We start from the raw sequence: 12,056 nt of genomic DNA, 5'->3' as shown, positions 1-12,056 counted from the left end.
GAACTTCTAAAGACCCATCTGATCATTTAAAATTTAAACAACTTCGAAATTCTACTAAAGCATCAATATTATTAGATAAAAGATACTTCTACTTTCAACTTCAACAGACCAATCAACACAGACCACAAAAATTTTGGTCAGGTATCAATAGACTCCTACATCCAGGCAACTCTAAGACACCAACCCAATCAGGTATTTCCCAAGAGACTCCCAAACAAATTGCTGATACATTTAATATCTTCTTTACTGAAGCCATCCAGTCACTTGCTAACTCTCTTCCTCCTGTATCCTCTAATCTACCCACCTCCTTAACTAACTCTCCACCTACTTTCCAACTACAACCTGTCCCTACATCCTTCATCTGCACCCTTCTTCAAAAACTCAAACCTTCTACCCCCTCTACTGACCTCTTACCTGCTAAATATCTGCAAATAGCAGCTAAAGTTGTAGCTTATCCTATTTCTATCCTAATAAATAGAACCATAACAGAAGGTACCATCCCATCCATATGGAAAGTCTCCCATATAATCCCCCTACACAAAGGTGGCAACTCAACAGAACTTTCTAACTTTCGTCCAATTGGCCTACTCGCTCCCTTAGCTAAAATAATGGAAAAATGCATTCACCGTCAACTGTTAGACCACCTTCTACAAAATATACTATTAGCTTGCTCTCAGCATGGCTTTAGACCCTTCCATAGCACCACTACTGCCCTCCTATCATTTTCTGACCACATTAACAAAAACCGTAACAATAACACCCTCTCCTCTGCAACCTTTATTGATCTCTCAGAAGCATTTGACATGGTTAACCATGACCTATTGTTGAATATTCTTAAGTCCCTCTCACTTGATACCCAAGCACTTCAATGGTTCATGTCCTACTTAGATAACAGGCAACAAGCAGTGCTTTGGGACAACAGTCTATCCACCCATCTTCCTGTCTCCCGTGATGTAACCCAAGGTTCTATTCTAGGCCCTATTCTATTCTCCATCTTTATAAATGATCTAACTATAAGTATCCCCCAAGCTGCATGCATACAATACGCAGATGACTCCACATTAATATGCTCAACTACAGATCCATCCGAACTGCAGACCCTCACCCAAAATGTCTTTCAACTAGTAGAAAAATATTTTTTACAGCGTTGTCTTCTCCTTAACCCCAAAAAGACTAAACTATTGATTTTACTCCTACGCAAACGTCCACCCCAATCGACCTCATTATTAAATCTAATAATGGCACAATCATATCTCAAGACACTACCACCAAACTCTTAGGAGCAACTATTGACCACAACCTGAACTATGATACTCATATCAATACTACAGTAAAATCAGTTAACCAAAAACTGGGCTCCCTCTATAGAATTAAATCCTTCCTTACTCCCATAGCTAGAAATACTATTGCCCATACCCACCTTATCTCAGCCTTCTTCTATGCCTCTCCTATATACACAAATCTATCTAAAAGCAACCTCAACAAACTGGCAATCGCCTACAATAACATTGCCAGATTTGCTACCAGCTCCCCTTTCAGAACCCATCACTGCCAAAATCTGAAGCAACTGGGATGGCTGGAACTGCCTAATCAAATTATATTCCACCAACTGATAATTGCCTATAAAACCGTTCATCATCCATTTAATACACCACTTCTCACGGGTCTAATCAGCCCATATAAAAATCTCACAAACCTACGCTCAGCAAATAAACTACTGGTATCTAGACAAAAGCCCAAAAATAAAGCAGGAGATTCCCTTTTCTCTAACACTGTGGAAAAAAAGATGGAACCTTCTACCTGTTGAACTCGCATCTCTTTCTTCAACTGCACTATTCAAAACAAAACTCAAATTATACCTTACAAACCACTGGCTATGTTCTTTTACTAACCCTGACTAAGATCTCTCTTCCTGTCATCTTAGATTATAGCACCAATTTAATACTCACTCTATAGCCACTTTAAGACCACTACCTTCTTAGTTAGACTTTTTATAGCCTTGAAAGACTGTATTGTTATTTTACTGCCTTATAGCTAAGTCACTGCCCTTAACTAATTCTCCAGTCTTGTATATATCTATTCTATTTTCCTGTGCCTTATTTATAACTTTCTCTTGTGAATCTCCTACATCCTTCTGAATATTCTTTTCTTCTACTATTTGTTGGTCAACTACACATTAAAAAAAAGGGGGGGGGGTTCTACTTTTTTTTTCTGTTTTTCTATCATGAGTGCTAAGTTACCATGTAACACCTGTTGTGTCTGACAAGTGAACTATAACCAAAGTTGTAATATGTTGTTTGTTCTTGTTTTTTATGTGGAGCTTTTCTCCCTGGGTCTCTACTGAAAATGGACATATATCCAGTTAGACTAGCCAGTCAACAAATGTAAAATAAAATAGTAATACAAATAGTAATGCTGACCAAACAGCAAGGCTTTCAGGAGTGGCCACAGTTATCAACAAATAAATATATCCAAGTACTCTCAAAACTTAAAATATTTTCTAAAAAGGGCCAGCCACAATGCAAAGTTTAAATATATTTAATAATAAATAATAAAAGAACATGAAAATACCAAATATCTATTTACAGTAAACTCCAGAGTTTCAGCACAGAAAGTATTGAAAATAACACAGCTGGAGAGATTCATGCAATTACAGAAAAACAATACTTAGCTATTCTTACAATATTTTCCTAACTGATCTAAAGAATTGCTGCTTCTACTTACTGATTAGAGAAGGGCAAGATTATGTGGGTGAGTGGTCCTTGTTCTCAGATCAAAGACATAATGCAGAATGCTGAGAGCAATCTCCTACTAATATCTAAGTATTATTTCTGGCTTACAGAATGACATCACACACAACTGGTCATCTGACTCTATTTCCCATGGTATTGCCAACACTAGAAGCTGCCAGGATTTTAGCACCTACATGTCAATAATACACACATAAGTATTGCTCAGATGTGCTGCAGCTGCTGGAAGTCATAAAACCATAAAACCATTCCACTCTTCCTACAGGAGCTACAAGCTATTCTCTAGCACATACATTGTGTCTCTAGCTTCATTCAGAACTGCGGGATAACATCGTTATGGCTTAACCCATAAAGTAATTTAATTTCAGATATATTTTAAAGTTTGAGTTTAACCTCATCTCTTTCAGTCCTCTGTTAAAACATATGCATTTAATTCAGTTGCAATAATACATGTACATTTATGTTTCTTCCAGCAGACCCTGTTAGACACTGTTGATATATTTTAACACAAGCAAATGTCACAAATACATTTTCAGCACAGGCATCTGTACAAATCAGTTTGATATAGAAATTACATATAATTATTTACAAAAGTCCAGCTAGCTGTGCTGACATGTTATACATCCACTGCCCCACTTCTCCTGGCATGGCTGGCAGTACCTCCTATTGTCACAGTACTCACAATAATCTTCCATCTGTGTTGTCCATTTTCATTCTACTTCATATCCCCACCCACCAACCCCCATCGTTTGAAAATTCATAGAAGAATGAGTGGTTAGAGGACATCACTGTCCTTTATATTGAGCTCCAGATGTAGTCTTCTTCCTGTCGGACTGCAAATATTTCCTTTCTAGGAAAATCCACAAAGAAGATCTGAGATACTTGGGGTTGTTACATTATGGGTAAGGGAGAAGCTAGAGAGTTTTTGATTGCCACAAACTTTAGCAACGGTTGGGTTGGATCCAAGGGATAGGATCCAAACCATCAGATGAAGAATGAAAATGGACAACACAGATGGAATGTTATGGTGAGTACATAGCTTATTTTTCTGTTGGTTGTAGAGTATTAACTGTTATAAACTTAACACCTTAAGGATTTTACACTTGTGTGATTATTTCATCATCCTTGTGTCCCAAAGTGAGGCATTTTAGTGGCAACTGCACTAAAAGCTAGTACAAGGGCACAGATAGACTGATATTTAATTTATGGTTATATTAGTTTACCAGTAACACTTTAAATGTCATCATACATAATACTGGCACTATCTCCCTGTTGCTGCACTCTGAAAATGGAAACTGTATCTCACCGATGCTTGCAGTTATACAACAGCACCTCTTTCTGGTCCTGTGATGTAAATGCAAGCAGTGTTAACATAAATGATGACCGGTGCTAAAAATCTGAGGTGATTTGGGTACCAGACAAAGTGACATAATGGTTCTGTGGAACTGAGACCAAGCAAAGCATAATGATTATCTACTGCTATAGTGAGTTTCTGACACGACCAATTTTGAGTCTTTCTTGTAGCTTATTTCCTTTTTAAAACACGTTACCTGTAACACTTTGATTTACTTATCTATTCCTTCCTACCTTATCTGCTTATATTTTCCAGAAGACTCTTCAGTGTTTAAGTAAGAACAGTCGAAGGGGTTAAAATATTAGTTACTAATTGTTGCAGAAGCATAGCTGGCTCAACCAGCTCTGTGTGCCAGTAACATGAACTAGTACAGTTGGCTGGCGTCCTGTGGACAGTGCCCACACCAAGCACTCCCCTCACCCCTACTCCCAGCTCTTTAAGAGAAGAGCAAATAAAAAAAAAATCCTGTTCCTTGTACTGGCATACCCATCCCAGTCCAAAAATCCCGACCCCGCCACCAGTCAACGGAAGAATTGCAGCAGCCTTCAGTTAAGCTGCTGCTGCAGTCATCCATCCCATCCCCCGCAGAGACCAGATACTCAAGATTCTTTGGTGCCCAAAGACCGGGACTTTGAGGCATTTTTTTCTCTCTCAGCATTCTAAACCCGCTCAGTCAAAAAGTCCAAGTTGATGAATGATCACCAATCCATCCATTCTCTGCTTGGAGAAAGGTGTTTGATGTGTCTCATAGATCAAGGGACGCTATTACCAGGTACATAGGAGACATCAGCCCCAGGGTGTTTCACAAATGTTTGGTGGTCGGTGACTGCTCACCCTGAGAAGTCACTGCCACCTCCAAGCATCTACTTCCCAGATCCAAAGCCCCAGCCAGAATGGTCCCCGCCACGGTTCTTCTCTAGTCCCCAGTGGTTGCACATGGGAATTCTTCACGGAACCTGCAACCGGGGACCTTCGGCTGGGGGTGCCTCCCAATCTGGATCAGGATCACCTTTTTTCCACCTCCTCCTGTGGCCACTTGATGGGGTGGGGGGGCATTTCCTGGCAGGGTCAGTCCAGCAAAAACATTCGAAGACCCTACCCCATATCAATCAACATCAACATCTTGAGAAATGCTTCTGTCCCTACAAGCCTACAAGCCCTTCCTCCTCTTCGCTCAGGCGCGTAATTGTTTCACAACCCTACCCCTTTGCAGAGGGGCTATGAGTAGTTTGGGAAATGGCAGTGTGTCCCACGCTTTCTAGTTAGGCGAGCTCATATCGGCAAAGATAGCCGACAGACTGAGCAGAACTATCCCTCTCCACACGGTGGGTCTCTGAACACACGACGGTTGTTCAATCAGATTTTTCAAAATGGGGAATTCCTGCGCTTCTTCGCTTCAACTGAATGTGCCCCTCATGGATGTATGCTTTTCCCCAGTTCCTCTCCTTCCCAGAGTGATCCCTTACTGGCCTCGTGAGGTATGGTTCCCTATCTTCGAATATGCACTGAAGGTCCATGGTTCCTGGATCAGATCCCAGACCTATTGGTTCATCAGTGGGACTACTCCACCAGTCCCTACACACCTTAAAATTGACGGCTTGGCTCCTCTCTTCCGACTATAGTCAGAAGTTGTACACATTTTATCTTCGCCCACAAGTCTGCAAGAGATTTGCTATTTTTAATGAGCAACAGATTGTCTAAGACCTTCTTGAAAGTTGCTTTTCTCATCCTGCTCCTCCATGGGATCTCACATGTGATTTAAAATTTCATTACTTCTGCCAGAAGGGTTTCAGAGCTTCAAGCTTTGTCTGTAAAACCTGCCACTTTTTTTTTTCAAGATAGAAGAGTCTCTCTCTCAAATCCATCCATATTCCACACATTAGATGTCCACAGGCATTTATTTAGAAAGGACCAAACAAACAAGGAAAACAGATCAATTGTTTGTATCCTTTTCGATAATAAATTGGGCAAAGGTCACTTTTGCCAAATGGATCAGGGACTGTATTACTCAAGCTTATTCCTCTTCTAATAAAGAGCTTACGACCTCTGTCAAAGCTCATTCTACAAGAGCTATGGCTACCATTAGTGACATTTGTGCTGCTGCTACTTGGTCCTCCCCGCACACTTTCATTTCTCACTACAAATTGGATGTGGCATCTAGAGGATGAGCTTCATTTGGTTCCACAGTGCTCAGGAGTGTTTTCCAGTGAGCCACCCAGGATTTAGGTGCTAGGGACGCTGTCCCATCAGTACTGAATGTAGTTTAGTTATGTACTTACCAACTTTAGATGTTTGGGATCCATCTCACCATTTTTCCCAATAACCCCTCCTTCCTGTTGTTTCATCTTGAAACATCTGGCAATGTTATATAAACAAGTTGTGTATGTGTGCATGAATGCGACAAACAAGATCTGGGGATTAGTGGTGGTGCATCCTAAATAGCTCAGCCAATAAGAGGCTTCATTTATAGCATAAGGCAGCCGAAGTCGGAGGGGATCGTCCCCAGCCCATCAGTACTGAATGTAGGCGAGATGGATCCCAAACATCTAAAGTTATGGTAAGTACATAACTAAAAGTTTTTTCTTACATAGCAAACTGCAGTTGCTACAGTTTATGCCCCACACTGAGCAGTATAGCACTCAAGTTTTAGCTAAAAAAAAAAAAGAAAAGACAAAGACCTTTTCAGTTTTAAACTGTATCAAACTGCTTGCTACAGTTTAGACCACATACCAAGAGCTACAACACTCAGATGTAACCACAAATGCAATACTAATTTTTAAAAGCTGGTATGCATTAAATAGCAATTGGGATAGGTAGATCACCCCATCCCAAAATTTTTCTTTCACCCTATCCTAAAAACTTTCATTCACCCCATCCTAGCTAAGCTACTGGATTGTTGCACTTGTTTTATATGCTCCATTAGTCTCAGATATTGTGCCATCCATTCATCTGACTCCATTTCCTCTGCTATGAATGTTTAAATGTTTAATTCATATTCAAAAGTCAAATCCTGTAACCTTTGCCACTTATAATGAACAGTGAAGCAACATATACACAGGAAGATGAAAATACAGTAAGTATATATTTTTTCCTGTGTCCTCTCCACTTCTCTTTATTAATTTACAGGTGTGTGGGAGCACATGCATAGAAGTATAATAAAAGTGGAAACCATGTAAACTACATATCTTTCATCTTGTAATTCTTTTTCTTTTTTTCTAGTGGCAAGGTATTACAGTAACACTGGTTGAGAAGGTTCAAATCATAGCTGTAATGTTAGGATCTCTGTTCCTAATAGCAAGTATAACTTGGCTCCTGTGGTCAGCCTTCAGCCCAAATGCAGTGTGGCAGAGGAAAGACATCCTTTTTCAGATCTGCTATGGAATGTATGGCTTTATGGACTTAGTTTGTCTAGGTAGGTTTTTCAGAGGTGAGGATGTTTTTTGTTATGTTTTGGTATGCTGCTGCAGGTTTGCTTACAAGAAATTATAAATCTTATCTAAAAACTGAATTAGACATTAAATAGTGTTTCAGTACACATGAATTTATGATAATGTTATACTAAGGTGTATTTCAACTTATATGAGTTTTAGAAACAATGTATGTATCAGTATTGTCATACAGTTTTATAACGTATTATATTTTGGCTAGAGCAAGATATTACATGCTAAGCATAGAAAAAATCCAATCAGTATGAGGTTTTTAACATTGATTTGAAAAGGTATTCTCCGTATTGAGTGTGAATTCAATACTTTGTTGCTAAAACAGTCTTGTAATCCGTTGTTGCATCCCCTGCTCTGTACTCCACAGTGTATCGCTTTTAGTGCTGGGATGAACTTACTGTTAAAGAGTGTGCATCTGTTGCTACCTCATATCTGTTAAGGCTACCTGTTAGTTCTCTACAGCCTTCTTTGGAAAGTGTTACCTGTGTAATTAATCATTTTCTTTAAGTTTGCTCACCTTGGTAAATGTCAGATCTTGCAACTGACTCCACTGAAGACCAGTGCATGTTTGTTGCTGTTATTGATCCAGGTTAGGTGATGTAAGCTTCTTCACAAGCTGATGTCATTTTCATTTCCTTTCCCCTGTTAATTCGCTGTTAACCTCTGTGTCCTCTTCAAATGTAAGTCATTGGTTTTCATAGGTTCATAACATTCATGAGTGATTTACTTGGCTAACCACCCCAGAGGGCCGTTCTAAGCCTAACCTTGTTTTCTAAATGTATCTGACAACGTCTGATACCCTAGGGTTAATTTAAGGGGTATATGTAGAATTGGACTGCGGTGGTGGTGCTGCGGTAGCTTTGTCGCCTCACAGTAAGACGCTGTCCGGTTCGATTCTCAGCTAGAGCGTCTTCTGCGTGCAGACATGCGTGAATGGGCGTACCTTCATTGAAGGTTGTGCGTCAGAACTGGCAACTCGGTACGTAAAAATCAACTGCCAGTCATTAGCGGACCGGAGTTCCGCTGTGGCGACCCCTAACCGGGAAAAGCCGAAAGACACAACAACATGTAGAATTGGACGTAGGTGGTCAGCCATTGACAGGTTGCCTCAGTCTGTTAGAGACATAGCTGGTAGACCAGAAGTAAATGACTGATTCCCTATCCACTGGTCCGAGTTAACGTAAAACACACATGACAGGATTCAAACTCAGGCATAATTAAACCACAGTCTATCAAGCAGAATATTAGCCAGGTATGCCACTTAAGAGTTTTTCCAGACTATAGTTGCAAGTCCAGAAAGACTTTGTCTTCACCTCCCCTTATTAAATTTTATTATTCCTGTCAATTCAGTTTAAATTATGTTAGCATTTTTCTCTTCTGTTTTTCTTCACATATGAAGTTTAGACCATCTGTTCTTTTTTTCTGGACCCACTAAAAATATAGGGATTCTATCTGAAAATATTGGAATAGCAAAAATTCATGTGCGGACAAGAAGAATATACAGTAATTCTGAGATTCCATTATGTCAGAGTATTCCTCATTTCCTGAGATACTGTATTCTTAGAGCTAGTGTACATAAGTAACAGAGGTGTGGGGATGTAGGCGTCCATGGGGGTGGGGTGGGGGTGAAGGCAGCTTGCTGTGAGGATGCTGGACTTCTCTAAGTTGATGGAAATCTCAGAGAGCTCCTTGAACATGTCATAATATCTAACATAGCTGGAAAATATCTCTGTAGTTTTGGCACCATTAGGCTTTTGGCACATTGCCCTGGTCAGTGTAATGAAAAATCACTGGCAAATCCTAAAGAAAATGACCTAGAGGTGCAGTACTAAGAAACTAAAAAGCAGGGATAATGGGCACCCTTGCTTTGTACTTCTAATAATAGGAAAGTAAACAGGATATGTCCTGTTGATGTATGTTCATAGGTTCATATGTAAGTACTAGGCTAACTTCCCTTGACGGCCATTTTAAGTGTAGCCAGTTTCCCTTTTTGTGATTGAAGTAACCTATCCCATTTGGGTATAGATTGGCCTTACACCATCCCATGGTCAATAATTATATATTATCTCTAATGAGAATAACTGTGATCATAGTGTTGATAATTTAAGGGGATCCACGCATGGGATAAAGCATTTAGGAGCTGCCTGTCCTTTCTCCATTAGTAATACAGGGCGGTTGTCCTGAAGTACAGTTTTTGTTTACCATTTATAGATCCAACTTACGCTTGAATAGGGATGGGGATGAACTTTGTTTTATATGAATGGGGAATCTGTTCTAAAGCAGTAGTATTCTTTGCAAGATACAACTGTCCCTCCAAACCGTTCTGCTGATGCTGCAGTAGAAGTTTAGATCACTATGCTGATGTTGCAGAAGAAGTTTAGATCACTAGACTGAGTATTTCTGATGCCATTTGACTTGCTGATGTGCAATAAATCCATCAATACTGGGTCAGAGGATGCCCTGCATGCAAGACACAGGTCACCTCTTAGTCTGTAGGATACCAAGTATAGTGACATTTCCTGAAAAACTGTGTCAACTTTTAAGAGCGTATTGTTAATGTGGTAGTTTCCCGGGTTTGAAGACTTCCCAAAGGATACAGTAATGCATTTTTTAGCATTTAGTTTCAGCCCATGATTTTGGCAACAGTTATTTATTTGGGACAAACCATCCTGCAGGATGGCTAAGTCATTTGGGGATTCAATGAATGCTCCCAGGTTTCTCATCTGCAAACTTAGTCAGTCAGAGCCCTTTCATATTGGCTTTTACTTCGGAAAAGTAGATGCCAAATGTGAGAAGTCCCAGCATAGAACCCTGAGGAACTCTACTGGTGACCGGTCTCTTTCTGGTGGTAACTGCCCCTACTTTGATTATCTGCATCCAATCTGTGAGCCACTTGACAATCCATCAAGTGACAAAGGGGTTTATTCCCAATTTACTTAGCTTTTCTACTATGCTTGAGTGGGAGAATTGTGTTAAAAGGTTTGGCCAGGTTGAGGTATGTGGTGTGTACCATTTTCCCTTCATCCATTGCTTTGCTGACCTATTAAAAAAAAACACCACATTGAGTATGCATGACCTACCCTTGATGTGTCCAAACTGAGACGGGTCCAGTGTTTGGAAGCATGTCCTGTTTATCATCTTATCTGATTGGTCATAATGTAGAAGATTGCTGCAAAGCAGCATGTTCCACTCTGAATCAATATTCTGTAGCTTATTGGTATGAACAGTACATAGTATTGAAAGCCATTGTGAGACTGATGAGCAAAACATTATTCCACCAACTTTGCACCTCAAAGTAACAAGGACATCCACAACTTAACTATGAACCTCTGCAGTCGCATACAAGCAAAGATACTAAACCACCTGGACTCTGTTACATATTTGGGAGCCATACATATGTCCTCCCATTGTTTTCTTGTAAATTGCCTTTCCAGTCTCTCTTCCCAAACTTTTCTAAACTCCTCTGATTGATTCTTATAGTTATCATGCAGTATTTTATATGCTCTTCTAATTAACCCTTTTTTAACAGCTTCTGTTCTAGGTTCAACTAAAAACTCTACCAGAACAATTGTTTAACACACGACTATGCTACCCTTTTCTTTATGCCTACACTCTGATATGAATCCCTGGTAGGGAAGGTAGTCTTTAGCCCACAGCACTAATGTCTTCTTGGCCTCATCCCACTCTTTTACCTTTCCTTCTCTAGTTATTTGCTCCCAATACCTTGGTTCCTTTGCCAGTTTGCTCCAGTAAATTACAACCCCCCCCTTCTTGCCTATTTTCTGTACCCCTACTTGCTGTCATCCTTATTGGCAAAATCTCCTTTCTCCATTCTCATGTTGACTTAGTTCTTAGAATGCTTTCTGCGACTTTATGAATATAATATTCTGTATGATTATGTATTAAGTGGTATAAGTCGATCCTTCCAACAGAACAAGGATTGACTTACCACTTAATTCTTGCCTTCTTCACCTCCAAGATAAATTATTTTAACTGTTTATTAATTATTGTCCACAACTTCTGCTCTGGTTGATAAAAATATGCCTGACCATTATATAAAACTAAAGGGACTAAAGCATTTTAATGCTTGTATTTTACTATCCATATACATAAACAATGGCTTCCAGTCTCTCAGTTCTGTTATCTTTTGTCTAATCTATTCCAACGTATCCGTAGCTGTCATACAGAAGTCTTTTAATCAATACTCCTAAATACTTAATCTTATTATGTTCCCATAAATATGGGTATTGCCGAACAAATTCATGTGTGTGTACATAATTTATGGCTATAGCCCTTGATGTTCATCGTGTTTCACTGTTGCAGTCATTACTCTTGGGTTATCCTGCTGGCAGGCTACCCGCAGTCGGCCTGAATTCCAAAGTCCTGGTCCGGCATTGGCTGCTGTCGCCTCTTCCCTGACGTCAATGTGCCAGGGGTATAAAAGATGCAGCCGACGCCATTTTCTTCAGTCTTTCTTGCCGCGCAGTGCCCGAAGCAAAAGCAGTTTGCAAG

General features: G+C 39.9%; 1 protein-coding gene across 1 annotated transcript in view; it reads left to right on the top strand.

The window, feature by feature from the left end:
• The window catches only part of MARCHF11 (membrane associated ring-CH-type finger 11), a 301,478-nt gene that overhangs the window by 273,507 nt on the left and 15,915 nt on the right, over positions 1-12,056 (top strand). The window contains exon 3 of the mRNA XM_044065719.1: positions 7,324-7,516. Within this exon, the coding sequence (XP_043921654.1) occupies positions 7,324-7,516 (193 nt within the window). The remainder of the gene's footprint in view (positions 1-7,323; positions 7,517-12,056) is intronic.

This window comes from Protopterus annectens, chromosome 3.part0, assembly GCF_019279795.1.
Source record: "Protopterus annectens isolate FY-2018-M chromosome 3.part0, PAN1.0, whole genome shotgun sequence".
In the NCBI taxonomy this organism is placed as follows: domain Eukaryota; kingdom Metazoa; phylum Chordata; order Ceratodontiformes; family Protopteridae; genus Protopterus; species Protopterus annectens.
Note: the sequence above shows the minus strand (reverse complement) of the source record. Positions and strands in the feature narration are given on the sequence as shown.